This window comes from Condylura cristata, unplaced genomic scaffold (assembly GCF_000260355.1).
Source record: "Condylura cristata isolate star-nosed mole 26May11 unplaced genomic scaffold, ConCri1.0 scaffold00012, whole genome shotgun sequence".
NCBI classification, from domain to species: Eukaryota; Metazoa; Chordata; class Mammalia; order Eulipotyphla; family Talpidae; genus Condylura; species Condylura cristata.
The window spans coordinates 24,062,933-24,085,105 of record NW_004567113.1 but is presented as its reverse complement, the minus strand read 5'-3'; the positions used below and the strand labels follow the sequence as shown (position 1 = coordinate 24,085,105).

General features: G+C 34.4%; 1 protein-coding gene across 4 annotated transcripts in view; it reads right to left on the bottom strand.

Annotated features, from left to right (window-relative positions):
• The window catches only part of EPHA5 (EPH receptor A5), a 277,999-nt gene that overhangs the window by 240,476 nt on the left and 15,350 nt on the right, over positions 1-22,173 (bottom strand). For all 4 annotated transcript variants that reach the window (XM_004681266.2, XM_004681269.2, XM_004681268.2 and 1 more), the window contains exon 2: positions 8,852-8,916. In XM_004681266.2, the coding sequence (XP_004681323.1) occupies positions 8,852-8,916 (65 nt within the window). The remainder of the gene's footprint in view (positions 1-8,851; positions 8,917-22,173) is intronic.

Sequence of the window (22,173 nt, the reverse complement as noted above, 5' to 3'; positions counted from 1 at the left end):
CCACATAAGAAACTTTTGCAGCACAAAGTACTATACATAATTTATGGGCTAAGAAATAGAGACACCGGAAATGAACTAGTTTGCTACACTTTAGGAATAAAGCCAAATTTTGAATCGGATTAGTAGATTTCAAAGTCTACACATTAAATATATTTCCTCTAATGAGATAAATATTTATAACAACTTAGTAATTAGGATTCAGTTCAATAGAAAAGTGACTCAGATTTGTATATATGTTGACACTGTTTGTATATATATGCCACTAGGTGACATCATTAATCAGAAAGTATTAATCCAAGTAGGAGAGCAACTGAGTCCTATTTGTATATTATAGTCATTTTTGCAAAATAAATTTTACAATTATATAATACATTCTTGGCCATGTTTTCCTAACAACAAACAAACAAAAAAGCCTACATCCAAAATTTTTGATGTCTTTTTCACTCTTCTAATTTAAATTAAAAGTGTAACTTTTTGGATCCAAAGGAACGCCAATTCCTAAAGCCTTGCATATCTGAAAAGTTATCAGCTAGTAAAGGCTCCACCTAATGTAATTTTTTTTCAGGCTTAGAGGTAAAGCCCAAACGGTCTTTATACTAGAATAACTTAATAGTATTCACACCAGCTTTTGGCAACAATATAAATACCTAATTTTTAATTCAGTCACACAATCAATTTTTACACTACAAAATGGTCATCCTCTGGGTGGTAATGAAAAGGCTTCATATTATACAAATTAAACTGGACCTTGAAATTATTAGTGTTAAGAAAGGTTATATGGCGGGTAGAAGGTTGAGTTATTTCAAATAATTCGTACAAAACACTAGAGCTAAAAAATTATATGAAGCATCTGGGGAGTGAAGACACGTGAAATTAACTCATTAGTCTGTTAGCATGGAGGGATATAATGTCACCAGGATGGCAGCAACCAAGTTTCAGAGGATAAGGATTCCAGTTTGAGCAGTTTGGACCATCATTTCCTACATTAGCACAAGCACTGAACAGCATAAAAGGAGGGGGAGGGGGACCAGTGAATAGCAAAAGCCTCAAAAAACTTCAAAAGCAAGAGGAGTTTTCAGCATTCTCTCTTCCCCTGCTGCCTTTAATGGAAATAATCAACAGGAATGCTCAATGATTACAGTATATTTTTTCTCTGTGGGAGAAGGAGATTATGTACTCAGAACCATAAAGCATTTTGTTTGGAAAATTAATTCAAATTGACTTGCATGGGAGCACTGTCATATGAATTGAAAACAGCTAAAGAATGGTTAGGGTAAAAAAAGTTCATGATAAACAGCAATCAAACCATTTGGAAAAATACCTTGTGCTTGGGCCCTGGGGACCTCTTCAAGGCCTACTTTTATTTAACATCTTCATTAATGAATAGGAAGGTGCGGTGTTTTTTTTTTTTATCATTATATTCATATATGGAAACTGGCTCAAATATGAAAAAAAGCAACGAGTCTTTTTCCCAGGAAGTAGAAGGATCATAGTCCCAGATTTTACATGGACAATACCATTTGGCAAAGAAATGTCTCTACAGAAATGAGAAGTCTCCATAGACATAATGGAGGAAAGGAAAACATTAGATCTTATTATGAAATAGGCAGAATATGTCAGTAAATTGTTTTTCAATTTAAGTGTGTACACAGATATCTCACATCACAGGAGAGATGACAATAACCTGCTCAAGGTCTGGAAATGACCTAACATTTTGTTCACATTCAACTTCTCTGATCGTTTAACAGGTCAGTGGAAAACATTATGAAACAATGATCAGATCAGAAGAATTAGGGCTTGGGTACAAAAACTAAACAAAAGGATGAGTTTGGATAATAGGTATACATGTTGCAGTCTGAAGGGAAAAAACACATTAGGCTGGGTAGATGGAAGAGGAGGATTTGACAGAATGCTGTGCTAACTGACGGAATGTTGTGCTAATAGGGAAAAGCAGTTCTGGGAGTCCTACTTTTCTGAGTAAGTAGTACTTAAACAGCAATCTGAAAGATGAAGTCTTCGATCAAATTAATGAGAATAAATTAATAGAAGGATATGCTGGATAAAGATCATTTTATGGTTTATATTTATGACATGAAAAAAAGTGTTCTGAAAGCCACTAAGGAAAAAAAAACATTTGTACTATTTTATAGGGATTTTAAATATATAAATCAATACTTAATAAATGATATGTATATGTGTATATATACATGCATACACACATACATATATATGTTTCAGTCCTACTTTGAAGGAATATACTGTGACTATTTTGTCCACTGTAGTCTTGTATACAAAAAACTTAACATAATATTTGTCTCCTGCAGAAGCAGAGCTGGACATTTTTAAAAACTTTTTTTCATAATTGCTAAGTTTCCATGTGGGAAATCTAAATGCAAAATTGTTCTTCTAAACTTCTGTGTATGGTTAATGACTATCTTGAATTCCTTAAATTATTTATCTTAATTACCTTACGGGTTGGCTATACTTTTTGTCTTTCTAAAAAATAATGAATACAAAGCTACTCTGGAGCAGGATTGTTCATTATAGTAGCATTTACATTATATAGTATAATATCCATTCCCTACAGAATTATTTTCTATCACTGTCCAAATAAAGAGCTTTTCTTTATCCATTCATGTGTTCTTTTTTATCCACTTCAGCATTACTTTAATCTTTATTAGCCTCTCCATGCTCAGTGTTTGCCTCAATGCTTGTCATTATCTTTCTTCTCTTTAGAAGAAAGGAAAGCCAAAATAAGGTTCTAGCAAAATTAACCCTGATCACTAGCAAAACACAAGAAGTAACAGCATTCAAATATTTCTTCACATCTTTGTCTTTAATTTTGGGGAGAGAGAATCAAACACATTCACTTTCCCCAAAATCTGAATATCAGAATAGAAAAATCCACTTAAAGATTTTCTTGATTCAAGAAAACAAACATAGAACACTAAAAATGTATTCAGCCATTTTAAGAAACCTAAATCTAAGTTATTTTCAACATCAAAAGTAAATATACAGTTTATCTATCTTGAAAAAATCAGAAAATAGAACAAAGTGACAATAAAACAAGAAAGGCTATAAACTCTGTTTTGAAGTGTCTTCTTTGTAGGCTATTGCTTGTTCTTTCTCCCCCAGGCAGATAACAAATTATTTTCTCCATTTTCACACAAATATGATTTAACTCAGTATTTTAAAATCTCTCCCAAGTGAATTAATTGTTAAGAATGATCCTAATAACCCCTAAAATCAGCATATAAAAGATTTCACAATAATATTCTTCCACTTTGACTGTAAGAAAAAAATACACACAGCAAAAACAAAAGCAAAACTATCAATATAACCTCAGAGGTGATGCCCAGGGGAATGGAGAGGCTTGTCTATTGTGTGCTACAGGAAGTGTGGAGAAGTCAGTGGGGAAAAGGCAGGTTCTGTCAAAGCAAAGGAGGCAGGTGTATTTTGTGATCATTTGTAATAAAAACATATGGAAAAAAAGAGCACGAGTGGAATTTCTAAGACATAACAGCATAATCTGTTCTAAACAAACACCATAGTCATTAATTTTATTTTCATAAGCAAAAACCTTGAAAACAATAGCTAGAAAGTACAGGAAACCATGCTATTTACATCCATGTTCAGACTATTAATATTAATCAATATAATATTCCCAGAAAGCAACTGAAACAGTAGTATAATTAAAAGTAAGTAAAATACACCTTATGTGTGTACAGATAAGCTGGTAAAGCTACTGATACAAGTTTGACAATTTCAGGGAAGAAAAATAAAGGGAGAGAAAGTCTTATACGAAAATAAATAAATAAATAAAAGGTTTCTAACAGCTAAGGTATCCCTGAGAAAAAAAGGAAAGGAAAGGAGCCCCCATGTTACCTGGCTTGATACTATAAATCAGCATTAATTAAAACAATATGGTGTCAGAATACAAACAAGCACACGGATCAATGAAATAAAATTAAATGCTCAGAAATAAACTCAGGTGTCTATTAATGTTCAGCTCATAATAAAACGGCTGCAAATATCCAATGGGGAAAGGAGAGTCTAAGAGAAGATAGTAGGAAAATGGAACAAAATGATGTTGATTACTCTAACTTCATGCACAAAAGTTGATTCGAATTGTACTAAAGACTTAAATGTAAGACTTGCAACAATAAAATATATGTGGGAAAGCATTAGCAACATATTTAATGACATCAGTGATCAAAAACTGTTTTTGGAGATTTGACTATGATGGCAGGGAAAGTAAAAGCAAAAAAAAAAAAAAATTGGGGATTAATTTAAATTAAAAGTATTTTATATAGGAAAAGAAAATCTAGATTAAAAAGGTATCTACTGAGGGCCCTCCTTGGTGGCGCAGTGGGTTAAAGAACAGCACTAAGTTAAAATTTCAGCATGAGTTTGATCCCACCCGGGAGGTGACCCACATGGCGTGGCAGACCTCTCCTGACCCGCCCACTGCTCCCCTCAGCAGTGTACTTCATCAGTCTGCCTGTTCTGCTCCCCACTCTGTCTCTGGTGAATCCTCTCGTTGCCCCTGCACCTCTGGCCTATACCCCAGTTCTGTATGCACAAATAAATCTTTCAAAAAAAAAAAAAAGATATCTACTGAATGAGAAAGACTATTATACATATTTTCTATAATTGGAAAATATTCACCATTAAGGATATAGAAAGAAGAGCCTTATGCTATAAGTGGGAATATAAATTGGTACAGTCATTCTGGAAAGTGATATGACCTTAAAATATAAAAATGGAAAGACTATATAACTTAGCAATCACATTCATTAGCATTTAGTTAAAGAACATAAAACCATCAAAATGTGAGGCTCCTAAGTTTAAAAGGTGGTGGGAGAGGGAGAGTAAAGGTCAAATGTGTATAAAGGATGGTGGAGAATAAAATATGTTTAGAACATTAAAAAGAAAGAAATAGAAAGAGTGAAAGCCAGTTCAAAAAGCAAGTGTAAGTGATCTAAGCAATTAGATAAATAAAACATCTTCAGGAATAAAGACATATGTACTCAACAAAGCAATGAAAACAGGAATGTGAGTAATATGCATATTTTGCATCAATTTTAATAGATACAAGTCCTATATTTCCAATGGAGTGGGGGTTAGTTTTGTTGTTGTTTTGCAAATTTAAGGTCAGTCTGAGAAGAAAAAACTTAAATCTACAATATACTCTTTAATGAATGAAAGTGAATTTAACATTTTGAATGTCACACCTGGTGGCATTCAACTTACTTTATTAAATAGTCATAACACAAAGGACAGCTGTATGATTGTTGCTTCTACTTTTGGAATGCTGTTTCTGACTATATTTTAAAGCAGTGACACTGAAGCCACTAGATAGATGACATAACATTCATCTATTCTCAATGAATAGGAAAGATTCACAGACAACCCCAAAATAGCAGACTGAATTATAAACAGAACTGGAAATCAAGTTAACTCACCCTCTTAATTATTTATGTTATTTATCTCTACCTAGTTATTATATTATACATATCTAAGATACAATTTAAATATTGGATCACCTATGTTCTATACATTTTTTGAATACTTACCATGAACTAACAATGAATAGAACAACCCACTTTGGCCCACTTAAAACATTCTCAGAGGTGCATTTCTTTCCAGAATCAATTCAACTTTTGTTTAGAGACCTAATAGTTTGGATCAGACTGGATCTGACTTAAAATAATCAGATTCTTAAATTAAAAAAAAAAAATCAGATCCTGAAGCTGGATTTGAAATGGACTCAGTCTCTTACCAGCTGCCTAGTCTTGGAAAAGTCACTTATTCTTACTTTCATTTTTGTCACTTAAAAAATATGTATTACTCTCTTTTGCATTGCTATTGTTCATACTAAATGAATTTATGCACATGACAGTGTGTATCTGCATGGCCAGACAAACATAAGCAGAGGCATGACACATGGTGTATACAGTACAGATGCTCTTCCCAGCATATCACAAACTACATCAGTGACTGTGAAAAAATGCTGTCACTTCTCTGCCTGTCTTGTTTATAGAAAGAAAAGACAAGAATAGAGGTTTCATTTACAACATTGCAACTTGCTGATTACTCATTTTCAGAAAAATAACACTTCCTTAAGCTCCAGAATACCAGGAATATTTGTTTGCTTTTTGCACTGTTATAACTGGGTGCCTAGAAGCGCAACTGGCACATTCCAAGTGTCCAATATACATATCTGTTGAATGAATTAATGAAATAAACTGTGTTGTAATATGTACTATAGATATGTACAAATAAAAAAGGAAAGTTAAAGTGAATATCATAAATCACACACACGATGTGTCCATTTCATACACTGTGGCTAAAAAGCACATGTTCAAGTCCAAATTCAAGGCAAGTGTCTTAACTAAGATAAAGTTCTCTAACAGAAACTAGGTAGAAACCATCTCTACATATAACATAGATGTTTTAAAGTATAAAATTTTACCTGAAACATCACAAAATCTGGTATTTATTCAATATTTAACACTGGGCCTTCCCTGGTGGTGCAGCGGGTTAAAATACAGCACTGCAAGCAAGCCAGCTGCTTCAGTGTGAGTTCGTTCCCCACTCAGGAGGTGATACACACGGCATGGCAGACCTCTCCTGACACACCCACAGCTCCCCTCAGCAGTGTATTTCGTCGATCTGCCTGTTCTGCTCCACACTCTGTCTCTGGCGAATCCTCTCACTGCCCCTGCAACACTGGCCTGCACCTCAGTTCTGTATGCATAAATAAATAAATCTTAAAGAAACAAAAACAAAAACAGTATTTAACACTATCCACAATAGTGTCAGTTTGACACTAGTAAATGAAAGGAGTGAAGAGTGGTCAGTGAAAATATGTCAAACAGGAGAATTTTCTTACTCTTTTAAACAGTAGTCTCTAATGTGGAAAGTTGAGACATGAAAAATTACTAGTTCTAGTTATCTGAAACTTCCCATTAAAGAGAGAAGATGGAAATGTAGATTTTAAATGAAATCATCCAATCTTTAAGTGCTGGCTATTCATTCATGTAGGTATATGCAAACATAAGCACAAAACTATTGAGGGAATGATGGCTCTCTTAACACAAAGAGAATAGGTATATGATCTAAGATTAAAAGAAAGGATGTTTACAAAGTGACAATGCTACAAAAAGCTTTACTTTTAGCCCCACAAATGCAATCTTTATGCAAAACCACATCTCAGTAATTTATATTACATTTTATAAATTAAAAAGAAGCAATAAATATTTATTGAAGTTCCGCTATATATAAGGAACTGACCCAAGCATTAGAATTACTGTAAAATGGTAAATATGAGATAGCTATAAAAAGTCCAGGAACTTTCAAACATAGAAAAAAAATGTTACAGATATGTGATGGCTACTAAGAAATGTGTGAAACAAGTCTACCAAGAGTGAAATAGAAGTGTACCCCTTAAATACATACTCAATTCTTAGGCACAGAATTGGAGTACTTTTTTTTTTATTGATCTGAAAAATCAGATAACCAAATGCTCATTCCCAAGGCCTGAAGTGCAGGAAGATGTTCTTTAAAAAAATATTCTACTTTACCTCGTATGATACAGACTTCTGGACTGTGAGATCTCTGCATTGGATCAAATCAGGATGACCTTACTAGAGCAGTCTTCTAGAGAGCTATCAGGTCAGATAACAATACTCTAGGCCCAAGTCTTTGTTGCATATGGTTCTGCATTCTGTCCCTTCTAGTGTCTGCCAGTCAACTGGTTTTTACAATGATGTCAGGTTTGAAGTCTTTTAAGGCTAACTGAGAGCTGGTGAAGCAGGAAAGGGCATAAGCAACCCTAAATACTATATAGCTTCTAATAAAATTCATTAACTTCCATTGAATAATGTTCCCTGGATTCTTCTAAGATTTTTGTTAACTTTCAGCATATGAAAAAAGGATTCTGTCATTTGCCAGTTTTTCCCTGACATTTATGAAGGAGGACATTTACAGAGGCATTTATTCCATAATTTGTGCTCCAAATCACTGTGATGATCTAAATTTTATCTAAAATTAGATTGCTTATATAATCATAAACAGCATAGCTCACCATCTCTTAAGATATAGATTAAAAATATTTTTTGTCTTTTTTATATGTGGTTCTATAATGAATTTTAGCTTTAAAAATGTCAAGGTAAATATAAAGATGTTTAGGTAGTACAAATTTCTAAAATATGAATTGTTATTAATACTGTAACCTGCAACCCAGTAAATATTTTCTATGTAATATAATGATTTTATGTAACAATATTTTATTTATGTTTTCATTTTCCATCTGATACATGAATTTTAATGAACAAAAAGGTAATGGCAATTTTCTTATATTCACTACATTTTAAGATTATAAATATTACCAAAACTTTAATATGTACATTAAAAACACCGTTTCACCCCCAAATATTTTATGAATAAAATATTACTGATTATAAAAATCTCCTAATGAAGCTTTTTCTCTAAAAACTTTCAGTGAAGAAAAATTAAAGAATGGAAAGAAATCTTTTTTTTACATATATTAACCAATTCTACAAGTCTGTTGATTGTTTCAATGTGAAACTCTCCTGAACCCTCTGAAGGAAACCTCACTTTTTCTTATGGAAAAATATTCAATGAAGAAAATAACATTTTGTTTTCACTGAAATCGCTTCCTTACTTGTCTCCTTTGTCCAAAGTTAATTTGAGGTCTCCCTTCTCTGCTCAAAAACCCACTTCACTGAGCAAAAAATACATCTAATAAATTTTCAGTCATGTGTGACATTTAACATGATGTGTACTCAAGTAGTTTAAGTTGTGGGGAAAATTCATAAACACTTACCCCATTTTTTGGAAAAGCAATCCATCCCAGGTCCCCCATGACAGTACGTGAATCCAACAAATTCACTGAAAGAGAAAAGGAAAAACAAAAGTGTGAAATACTTTAAAATGTTATTAAAAGAATATATATTTCTTATGTAATTGAAATGAGAATAATTATTCATTATGATGAGTAAAGAGTTGTAATTAAAAAAAAACTCGGATGCAAGAGAACAAGTTTTTTTGAATATTTGAAGACTATTACAGCAAAAATATGCACATTCTTAAGTGTGTTATCTTAGTCAAACAAAAATTAAATTAAAAGAATATTAAGGAAAAAGAAAATAATGAAATACTCTGTATTTTTTAAGTCAAAAAGAGAAAAGAATATTTAGTGAGAGAAAATAATAAAAGTTCTCAAAAGCCATAAAGACAGTGCCAGGTTTTTTGGTTTGTTTTTAAATATTTATTTATTTATGCATACAGAACTGGGGTACAGGACAGTGGTGCAGCGAGTGAGATTCACCAGAGAGAGTGGGAAGAAGAGTAGGCAAATGGACTGAAATATACTGCAGAGGTTAGCAGCAGACAGATCAGGAGAGGTCAGCCAAGCTATGGGGCAGACCTCACTTCCCTGTTTCAGAGATTGAACTCATGCTGCAATGGCTGTGGATAGCTTCATAGTGCTGTGCTCTAACCTGTTGTGCCACCAGGGAGGGCCTGGCAATGCCAGTTTTTTAAAGTCTCTAAGTTTGAGGATTCAGCTGATGCTATAAAATTGAGGTTAAACATATTGTTTTCTTATAGAAAGCTGTTAAGATGCAATTAACAAATAACTTACATTAAATAGCAATAAACTATTCACAGGCTTATAGTATTTTTCCTGATATGAACCAAAAATATGCAACCCAAAGTGCAAATTTAATTAAGAAATAAGTCTACACATGTTTAACCAAGCCAAGGAAACTAGCAGTTCTCAGAGTTGTTACTATAGTTGAGTCCTTGGGGTCTCCCTGGTGGTTCACATTGCACTATGAAGCTATTTTTCTGCCACTGCAGCTAGGGTTTAGATCCTCAGCCAAGGAAGTGACCACACGGCGTAGCAGACCTCTCCTACCCTGTAGCTACTGCTACCCTCAGCCGTGTATTTCAGTAAATCTGCCTGTTGTGTTCTCCATTCTGTCTCCGGTGAATCCTCTTACTACCATCTTGCCCTGCACCTCTGGGCTGTACCCCAGTTCTTATATGCATAAATAAATAAATAAATCTTTAAAAAATAGTCATGGTATCCCCAAAGTTGTATTGATGGCCTAAAAGTGCTTTTTATGAGACTATCAGCTATATTTTTGAAAGGCAGAACTCATAAATTATAACTGGATATTTTTAAATACTTGGAAATCCCTCAAATGGAAGCCTGAATATTGTCATTGCAAAAAGGAAGGCATGGCTGTATGTGTGTGTGCATGCATGCACATTTGCTCATGTGTGTAGATGCACACACTCATTCACATATGATATTTATAAAGAGTTCTACTGAAGGTTCAGCTACTGTTTCCTGGAAATAAAACTAGCTTATAAGGTATGCTTATTCAAAATGCTTTAGACAAGGATTATAGCTCATCTTTCCAACCTATTGTGAGTAACCCAAATTGATTTACCATTGCACAAATCAACCACTATGAAAGAGCACAACTTATGGACCTAAAAGAAATTAACTAGCTTATGCCAGGTGGTATTGAAGCTTCCTTAAAAATACATTCAAGAGCCAATATCTTCAAATGCCACTAATGCTACAAGGATGATTCTACCTGATAACCTAACCATAGGGTACTAATGAATAACAGTTGAAAGGCTGAGTAGTATGTTCAGAAAATTTTATTAGGCAATATAAAATAAAATTCAGACAGAAAAAAAACTGGACCATAATTGAAATGAAATGTTCTACACCCATAGAAAGTATGTACATTTATCACTCATACATTTTGTTTCATACAACATATGCAAACAAAGCTTACATATTTAGTTTATAATAATAACATGAGAATAATCCAATAACTTAATTGTTTTAGAAAAAAACATAAATATTTCCATAGTCCAGGCCCTCCCTGTTGGCGCAGCAGGTTAAAGCGCAGCACTAAGAATCAAAGCTACTTCCTCATGAGTTGGATCCCCTCCTACGCCGGAGGAGATCCACATGGCACGGCAGACCTCCCCTGACCCGCCCGCTGCTCCCCTCAGCAGTGTACTTGTCGATCTGCCTGTTCTGCTCCTCACTCTGTCTCTGGTGAATCCTCTCACTGCCCCTGCACCTCTGGCCTGTACCCCAGTTCTGTATGCACAAATAAATATTTTTTTTATGATTTATTTATTCATACAGAACTGGGGTACAGGCCAGAGATGCAGAGTGTGAGAGAATTCACCAGACAGAGTGGGGAGCAGAACAGGTAGATGGACAAAGTACACTGCTGAGGGGAGCAGCGGGAGGGTCAGGAGAGGTCTGCCACACCCGGGCAGGCGGGGATCGAACTCCTGCGGAAGTAGCTTAAGCTTCTCAGTGCTGTGCTTTAACCCGCTGCGCCACCAGGGAAGGCCTAAATAAATAAATCTTTAAAAAAAAATTTTTCCATCGTCCACATCTCTTCAGCTGTATGTTACAATACCATGCCCACCACCAAAATGCCCATGTTCTTCTATCATAGAGTAATGGGCTCCATTTTCTCATTGCCCACCCTCCAAACCTTCCCACACTCATTGATAACTTCAGTTCTCCAGTCAGATTTCTAAGATTTATTGTTTTAGTTTTTCTATTACTTTGCTGCTCTATACTCCACATCAAGAAAATCATCTGACATTTTTCTTTCTCCTGACTAATTTTGCTGTTGCAGCGGGCAACACTGCACTGATAAAGAGACCGGAGTCATAGAATAGGCTACATAAAGCAGGCTGCTGCTCAAGAGCAAGATCTGCCCTTTTTATAGATAAACCAGTCATACAACATTAGTCATATGGGGAAGCAGAAGCAGGGAAAGGGTGGAACTGTACTTCTCATCTGAGATAGCTTGGTATGTAGATCAAGTCCTAACTCCCCAGTCAGGATTTCAATCTTATCAATATGGCATAACACTGGTCAGCTTCTAAGGTCTAAGGTCCATTCCTCTTGATGCACCCCCTTCTCAGAGTGATCCACCAGCTTTATGCTGTTAATTGATGTGAAAGGCACCCTGTCGGGTTGGGCTTCTATGACTAGGTAGTTTTGACCTTGCTTTAGAAATAGTAACAAAATGGAGGCTGGATAGGCTCTTAGGATTAGCAGACCCACATATTGCTTAACTTCTCCAGCTATCTACATCCATGTTATCACAAATGCTTGCAAGATTTCATCTTTTTTCTATAGTTGACTAGTATTCCATTATGGATATACTCCTCATCTGTCATAGAAACCTATTTCAATAACTTTGCTATTGTAACAATTCTACTGAATTTTCAGGTGCATGTATCCCTTTAAATTGGTATTTTTGCATTTTTCAGGTGATACATGGAGTCAAAATGCTAGATCACACAGTGAATCTGACTTAAAAGGTTTGAGAGATCTCCATACTCTTTCCATTGGGATTGGCCCAATCTACACTCCCACCAAAAGTGTACAAGGATTCCCTTCTCCCCGCACCCTTCCCACCATTTGTTTCTGGTCTTTTTGATATGGCCCTTTTTCACAGGTGTTAGATAGTGTTTGTTTGTGGTTTTGTTTTTCAATTTCCTAATGACAAGTAATAATGACAATTTTATCATGTGCCTTTTGGTGATCTGTGTGTCTCCTTTGGAAAAATATTTGTTCAGATTTTCAGTACACTTCTAAAAATTATTATTTAAAACAACAAAAATAAAAAAATAATACAAACAACCCCCCCCCAAGTTTCTCTACAACCCACTGGTCCTCCAAATCCACCAGCACTCCACTATGTCCAATTTTTCAGTTAGTTCCATTCTCTTTTCTTTTTTCCTCTGTTGCTGACTTTTCCAGTTTCCATGGGAATAAAGCTATATTAAACTTAAATGTCCTTGTCCTCATTTCAGTTTTTCTGGGACACTAGGGCTATGTCTAGACATGACTAAATACCAGGGGAGTACAGAGCCTAAATTGTTATGTTGATTCATCCTAATGGTTCATTTGATTCACTTTTGATATTGAGCAACAGTATATCTGTGTAGACTAGATAAAAGTAGAGCAAATCATCAAGCTAAAAGTCTTCCACTACCAACTGAGTTTAATCCTCAGTGGCAAAGTGCTATGCATAGGAATTCTAGGAATTCAAAACCAGCCTCCCATGAGAAATATAGCAATCTTTATAGATTTCTTAATATGTAGATCTTAAAATACCCATTATTATCAATAGAATTTCAGATCTTTCTAAAATGTTTTGCCTCACTTGAATTAACTTTAACTTAAATTACTGTATTTACTGTATATATTTTGGCATCTATAATAGTATATATATTTGTATACATGCACACACACACACACATACCATTATCTATCTGTCTATGAAATCAAATGAATAAACTCAAAATTCTAACATGATTATTAATATAATTTATTGAGAATTTATATTAGGATATATTACTAAACACATAAAAGTAACCCATAGGAATGTATTTGATCTTCTCAAAAGACTTCCTTCAAATAGATAAAGAGATTAATAAGAAATACATGCATGGCACTTCCCAGTAATGTCTAAAATTGTTTTCCTCCTGAAAATGGATGATTTCATAAAATTCATACTGCCCCATTACTTGTGCAAGTTACAAAACAACCAGAGGTGTAGGGTATGTATAAATGTGAATTTTCAGAAATTCATTACCAAATTTGTAAAAGGGGGGATTGTCAGTAATGGAACACAGTCACTAAGTATCTCCCATGTTACAATTACAGTAATTAAATTGTTCTGAACAGCATATATGCTTGTTGTGAACTGCAATGAATACACAATGAATATTGATCTTCATTGTACAACTTAATTAAAACTTGTCCGGGAGAAGCCACTAATGAATATAATTAGAGGAAATGTTTGATACCAGAGTTACTCTGGAAGACATTAATTAGATATCAGAAATCTTATGGAAAATGTTTTCATTTTATTATTTATATTTAAAATAAAACCACACCATTAAACTGAGAGACAGCCTTCAAGGTCATTTTTCCTCAGCCATTTTATAATTAGAATGAAGATGGGCATATTGGTTGCTATTCTAATCAGTAATTAAGAAGATTGATTCTCCAAGAGAAATAGCTCTAAAGGGGTCATTGAATATGTAGTCTATGCAAATTCCTGAAGTTATATAGGGGGGGAAAAATGTCACTAATACACAAATTTTTAATATGTAAAACTCAGTTAACTGCCCAACCAAATAACAGATTTTAATTGAAACTAATGCAAACTAATCTGAAGTATGCCTTATTACTACATGCTAATAATTTTAATGCTTTCTAGAACAAACAGAGAAAAGCTTTTAAAGAAAATTTGCTTTCAAAAAAGTCAGAGGTTGCTAACTGATTTTTTTTCTTTTTTTTTTTTTGTGAATTCTAGGGGAGGGTAGAAGACAAAAGACTGGATAAAATGGAATATTCATAAGATTTCCAAGTTCTCAATGTCACATACTCTAACAACTAAAGATTACTTTGAGTTAGTAACTCAAATATGCTCCTAAATGATTTTAAGTGTAAAATATTCATAACTTGCTGTGTTTCTCTTGGACTCCATTGCTTCCTCCTTAAAATCTTGCTAATATTAGTCATAAAAAAAGCAGGAAAAAGTTGCATAGTAGTCGACAAGAAAGAGATAGTGGAATTAATGTGTTCTGAGACTTCAAAAAGTCTACAGACTGATCAAGGCCTGTCAGCATTACTAGCATCTATGGCCAAGACCTTGAGAGAACGTGTGACCTTTGTACCATAAAGGTAAAATAGAGAAACAAAAGGCATATTCTTACTGTTATCTTATTTCTTTTCCATTATTTTCACTTTTTAACAAAAAAAAAGGTAGCTGGAAATCCACCACTGTATGAAGTGAGAATAATTTGGATTTGAATCCAATAATATGACATTCTCTCTAGCTGTAGGCATGGAATCAAAGTCCCATTACATACAGAAGAATTTTGATGGCACTTGCCTATTGATTTTCATTTAACAGCATCAGAAAGCTACTGGATTCAATTACAGCACACATTCAATTAATCTGTGGGAATAAACCCAGACAGAGCCATCTAGCCTCTCTCATGTTCCTACCCAGCATAGATGTGACTTTTTAATTCCAGGCTAAATTTCATAATTTGACAAATGCTTTGGGGAACAAAGAAAACTTAATAAAATGAGTTCAGAGAAAGAGGACATGTGTTTCCCATTAGAAAACTAATTTTGTAAATTTAGCAAAGTTGTTATAGGTTTAAATGTTTTGGTATAGATTTCTGGCATCTCTTTACCTGATGGCAAGAACTCACAACCAAATGTATTTCTGCAGTCTACGAATGGACAAGCATAATTTATTTTGTAATATTAAGCACCCTTACTATATCAGCTTTTTAAAAAGAAAAGAAAAATTACAGAAAAAGGAACTTACTTGGTACTTAGTATGTGTATGATGTTCTACTGGGAAACTTATATTTGTTTTTACTTTTAATCATTTCAATAAACCTAGAAACCCAACAAGAATAATGACATATAGCAGTTCAGCATGCACCACGCATCCCAGCAAGGAAATTAAGGAAGGATAAAAAGATGAAGCAAAAATTAAGGTTTTCCTGAAAAATCATAAATCATGTCTATGACTTCCTGCAACCAAGTGGTTAAATCAGCCAGGACTGTATCTACCTTGACTGTAGATGCCTAGCGGCTTGGACATCCAAAGATCATGAACTGAATATTTTTCTTGTATAAATCTACTTTACAGCATGTGAAACATTGTCTTTGAATATTGCTGGAGAAAAATACCACAACTAAGGAGATCCATTCATTTTAAATTTAACTGTATCCTCAAAAGGATTATCAACATTATCTGACATATCTACTATCCTCAGGAAATTAACTCCTTCACACATTAAGCCACAAAGTGTTTTTAAAGATTTAGCTGAAATACATAAAAAATAACACTACATTCTCGTCTAGTTAATGCCCCCTCTCTGTACTATTCTAAGCTCATCATTAAATGCAATGTTGATATACCTGTACATTTCTGCATATCCTCCTTATTCCTTTCCTTACTAATTACAACATTCTTCAAATTCACTCCACCAAAATTTCTGTTGCTGAGCTCAAAAGTGATATCATGTGTTGTAGTTCTGAATTACTAATTTGCCTTCTCTTTTGGAAACATTTGTCTATGCTCTCCATGAACAAACTCTCAATGTTTGTCTTTAGTGACTACATATTCTTGTGATTTTCTTCTACATCTCTGGCTACTTGTTTCCATTTTAAGCTACTATTCTTGTGCTAATCCTTCAAACTTTAGCTTTGATCAATATTCTATTTTTTAGACTTTTTCCACTTCCATTCTACACCAATAATTCTTGACTAGGACTTAAACTAATATTAAAGATTAAGTTTCTAGAAAAAGAAAAACAAATGTCTAGGCACTAGTTCATATAAAGTTGGCATTAGTTTAGACTGTTTAGGTTAGAGAATGACTATTATATTTATTTTTGTTTGTTTTGGTTGGTTTTTGAGGGCAATATTTGCATGTATCTCTGTGTAAAGACCCTTTAGAAGAGTTGATGAATTTCAAAGTCTTTCAGGTATAATGTCATAATGTCAATGTTAATACCCCCCCCGCCATATTAATGTATCATGTCCATTTCTCTTTTCTGAAATTTCTAACAATTCGTCAAACACCCTTCTGGTTATTGATGCATCTATGTATGCTACACAGTCACCTCAAACTTGGCATGTCCCAAAATGAACAATGAATCTTCCCTATCCAAGGGAAAAAAATAAAGTCCTCCTCCTGGGCTCCTTATTTGTGTGCATGTGATATAATAAATTGGTTTTTTCCCAGAAATCAATGAGTCACCTTCATCTTCCATCATTTTACCCCCAGCTTGAAACAATGAACAAATTCAACCAATTCTAACTCTATGCCATCAAAATCCTTGTTATAATTTTAAACTTGAAAATTTCCCTAGTTTTTCAATGAAGAGGGATCATTCCTGAAAATTTCTTCAAAATACTTCATCCAGAAAGAACTTTCTAAGCTGCTGATACTACTATGTCACTCCCACACTTCAACCTTACAGTTGTGTCATGATGTTTTAACGTGAACCCTTCCAGATTTGTCTCTATTTTCCTCTCCATTATCATTCAGGATTTTCGCTTTCTACATTTTAGGGGCACTGACTTATTTCAGTTCCAATTATGTGGTCTCACTATTGATTCTATTTTGTCCAGTGAACTGTGAAAGTGATCTGCAAGGGAAAGGAGTTTTGAGAGGAAAACATTAGAAAAAGAAACTCCTGGCTGTCTTGGCTGGGTATGGGTGTATTTCCTGGAACTGATGCAGCCATCTAGAGAAAATAAGGAGAATCAGCAGGAAAGCAAAGCCTACAGATTAAGGTTGGCAGAGTGAAAGGGTGGAAGTATCTGGTTCCAAATTGTATCATAGAGTTGCTAATCCATCTAAATTTGAAACTTGCTCTCTTAGGACATTCTGTTATGTGGGAAAAAATCAATTTTGTTGTTTAATCCAATGGGTAAGTGATTTGCCCTTATGTGCCAAGGAAGACATCCTAACTGGTACAACTGCTAAGTGGCAGAATTTTCAGGCAAACTTCATTCTTCTTTTCTGTTCCTAACATGTCTTGATACTTCCAATATTCTACTGAAAGATTTCTAATGACATTTCCAAAGGAATCACTTAAATTCCCACATTATTTATCTTTGAAGTGATATCAAAAATAGATTTTTGTTGTCCCTTTCAATCTTAATATATTGGGTTGTTGGAAAAGTCTTGACACATTTTTTACATAGAATATATCATGTTATTTATTTTTTTTTGCTAACCCAATATTATACTTAATTCTTGCCTACAAAATTACATTGTCTTTATTTAAAATAACTTCATCTCTGTTCATTTTACTGGTTTTGTTCCATTTTGTTTCAAAATATTCTTTATCATTATAAACAAAGAACTTTTAGACATTGCTCTTCAAAAAATAAGTAGCAGAATATTCCTACCATAAAGGAAGTAAAAATCAATCAGAAATCTATACTAAATATTTTAAATTGTTACATATGTTAAAAATGCAAGTTCATGGGGATGGCAAAAAAGAATTCAGAACTAGTATCCAGTCCATACTATGTGTGGTATCTGCACAAGTTGTTTTACCTAGGGCCCTCCCTAGTGGCGCAATGGGTTAGGAAACAGCACTGCAAGCCAGCTGCAGCTGCTTCAGTAGAGTTCAATTCCTGTCCTAGAGGTGATCCATGTGGCACGGCAGACCTCCCGTGACCCACCTGCTGCTCCCCTCTGTAATGTATTTCGTGGATCTGCCTGTTCTGCTCCCCACCTGTGTTGGTGAATCTTCTCACTGTCCCTGCACCTCTGGCCTGTACCCCAGTTCTGCATGCATAAATAAATAAATCTTAAAAAAAAGAATAGTCAATATTAGATAACGTAACAATCTTGAAAATAACCATACTACCAAACATACTCATTAAAACTTAGTTCCACATCATAATATGAAAATGGTGTGAATCCTCAGTACTTAAAGACTCAAAAAATAAATATTATTCACAATTTACTATGAGAATAGTTCAATGTATAGAGCATACTCATCAGTCTTACAGATCTAGTATCCTACTATAAGAACTGAATGTAAGTTATTGTAATTTGAGGACCTTAATACCATTTTTTTTAAAAGATTTATTTATTTATTCATGCAGAACTGGGGTATAGGCCAGAGATGCGGAGGGTGAGAGGATTCACCAGAGACAGAGTGGGGTGCAGATCAGGCAGATTGACGAAGTACACTGCTGAGGGGAGCAGCGGGCGGGTCAGGAGGGTCTGCCACGCCATGTTGTCACCTCGGGAGCAGGCGGGAATCGAACTCATGCAGTAGTGGCTTAAGCTTTTTAGTGCTGTGCTTTAACCCACTGCGCCACCAGGGAGGGCCTCAATCCCATATTTATAATATCATTTATTGAAACTAATATAAATATACATGTCTCTTTAACATACATTTTATTGCTTAATCTAACACTGGCCTTTTGATTGGTTATTTTCATCATTTTTACATATAAAGAAAATGAAATTGGAAAAAGTTAAATAGGGAAGTATTCTAAGATCCTATTGCTAAAATGTTTGTGGCTTAATTCTAAATCCAAATCTAACTACAAAGTTCTTTCTTTTGCTTCCTTGAAAATTTTAAATAATATATAAGTTTATATGCATATGAGTTAAGTATATTCACATATATGTCAATGAGTTTTATTAAATAAACTAATTATAAACAGTATGTTACAGTGTTATGGTAGCCAGTCTCTACCATAATGCACTAAGTAGTACTGTAAGTAAGATCGAAGTCTTCAGACATATTAATCTTTAAAAAAATGGACTTTAGTTTTTCCTGCAGAAATATTAGTTTATTATTAAATTTCTAACAATAAATTAAAAGATTCCAAAAAGCAAAAAGGTAAGTAAGCAACAATGTAATGATAAACTGTGTTTTCTTCTTTTTTTCTGTTATTCATGATGTTTTAAGTATGTTAATTGGGCCAAAACAAAGCATCTATTAGTCCAAATATACTTTCCCTTGAGATGTCAAAAAGTACACGATGTCAAAAATAGAATGGAAATATATGCAAAGCTGATTCTTTATTTTGAATGAATCCTTAGCCCCATTGCCTAATTACTCCTAATGCTTGATTGAAATATACCAAATTGCAAAACAATCTATATAATCATTAGCTTTCCAGCCCTTCAGGGTAGGAAAAATGATGATTAGACCTAAACATGCACTAAATCAGACAGAAACTTGTACGAATTTATTGTCTATTTTAAGGTGATGGCACATTCGAATTGTGCAGACAATTGGATGGCTCAGTAGTTATCTTTTTGAAATAAGAAGTGACCCAAATTTGGTAGGTTGATGAAAGCTCTACATGATGGCTTTTTGTTATCTAGAATAGAAAAAAAAAGAAAAATACATGCCACAAAAATTTTTGGACAAGATTTTTTTTATCATCAAAAATTAGTCAACATGTAAAGCAATACAGAGAGAAATACTAACAAGTACTATGTCCAATAATTGCAGATGGTTGAAAATATTTGGCACTCAGTTCTAATTATGCATCTCAAAATAGGCAGTAGCATTCAAGTTGAAGTATTTTTAAGTCATCGTATTAAAATACAATGAATTGTACATCTTAACAGGCTATGATTGATGATCTAGAAATGATATTTTTTTTGACTAATGAACTGGTACCTAGTATCTATTTTTCAGTCAAAATATAAACTAGGTATTTGACCAAGTCTTATTTTGTATAGAAAAGAAAATAAACTAGTTTCATTTTTCTGTTATATTGTGGCAGACACTTCTATGCTTATTAATTATTCAGATCCATTGTTTTACTTTGGTATCAGAAGCTCACTTGTGTTTAGAGTGGCAGTATGCCCAGCACCAAACAATGGGTCATGACCCATTTTAGCAAATAATGATAATCATGTTTCTATTATCTTAGTCTCCATTAAATCTGATGGCCTTGTTATATAGGTCTGGCTAATAAGATATAAACAGAAATCTGCTTGCCAATTTCAGGAGATTTTGTTGTCCAAACTGAAGGATTAATGCAGTTGACATGACTCTTGACTCCTTTTTCCCTGAACTAGATGTGATATTTGGAGATGTGACTGTCTTCTGGCAACCAGGAAGCAATAATCTTTTTTTTTTTAAAGATTTATTTATTTATACATACAAGAACTGGGGTACAGGACAGAGATGTGGGGGGTGAAAGGATTTACCATAGATAGAGTGGGGAGCAGAACAGACAGATCTACTGAAATACACTGATGAGGGGAGCAGTGGATGGGTCAGGAGAGGTCTGCGCATGCCAATGTGGGTCAGCTCCCTGAACTGGAATCAAACTCATGCTGCAGTGGCTACACACAGCTTTACAGTGTTGCACTTTATCACACTGTGTCACCAGGGAGGGCCCATCAATAATCTTGCTAGACAAAAAACCCACGATTCCCATCCTGATATTAGACCACTGAATCTAAACCACAAGTGTTTACTCTGAAAATAGATTCTCAAATATTGAAAAGACTCCTCTACATTTTAAGTCACCAATGGGTAGTTTTTCTATTATTTGCAGCATAATACAGATATTATATAAACACCTGAGGAGAAAGTTCAGCTCACTGCTTATCTTCCATTCAAGTTCTATGGAATATGGCACCTGAAAAATGTGGACGCATCCTTTAGGAATATTTATTAAACATCTTAGGTAGCAAAAATTCGTCTAGGTCCTGGGACTGCATCAGTGACTAAAACAAGAAGCATCCTTCTGATTATTCAGACTTCCTATTGCTTGACTCTGAGAAAAGATACTTACTTGTATGCATTACCTGTGAAATAATCATTCTATATCCCTAGAGTCAGTCTCTCTTAGGGTATAATTATCTAAATTAACATGTGGCACTTAGGGATAGTTATGACCACATTCAAAAGGAGTATAATATTATCTAGGAATCTAAAGGGGAAATGTTGATACATGTATCTTGGTCTGTTCTGATAGCAAATGGCACAATCATTGGCTATATATCAAACCATACTTAATTTTCTTTCCTTTATCACTTTATATTACCTTTCACAGTTCACTAACATATTATATGTCTTTAGTGTGCACGGTGATATATGATACTAATAAACATCACCTTTAGCCTTAGCACAATTTCACATGTTCCTTTAGGAGATTAATATTAGAAAATGTTTATATAACATATACTGTGTTAATCATAAATATGTTCTATCTATCTATCTATCTATCTATCTATCTATCTATCTATCTATCTATCTATCTATCTATCTATCTATCTACATACCCACTTACTTACCTATCTCCCAACCTATCTAAATTTGGTGAGTTGGCCCTCCCTGGTGGCACAGCAGGTTAAAGCACAGCACTGAGAAGCTAAAGCCGCTTCGGCATGAGTTCGATTCCCGCCTGCCCCGGAGGTGACCACATGGTGTGGCAGACCTCTCTTGACCCGCCCACTGCTCCCCTCAGCAGTGTACTTAGTCGATCTGTCTTTTCTGCTCCACACTCTGTCTCTGGTGAAGCCTCTCGCTGCCCCTGAG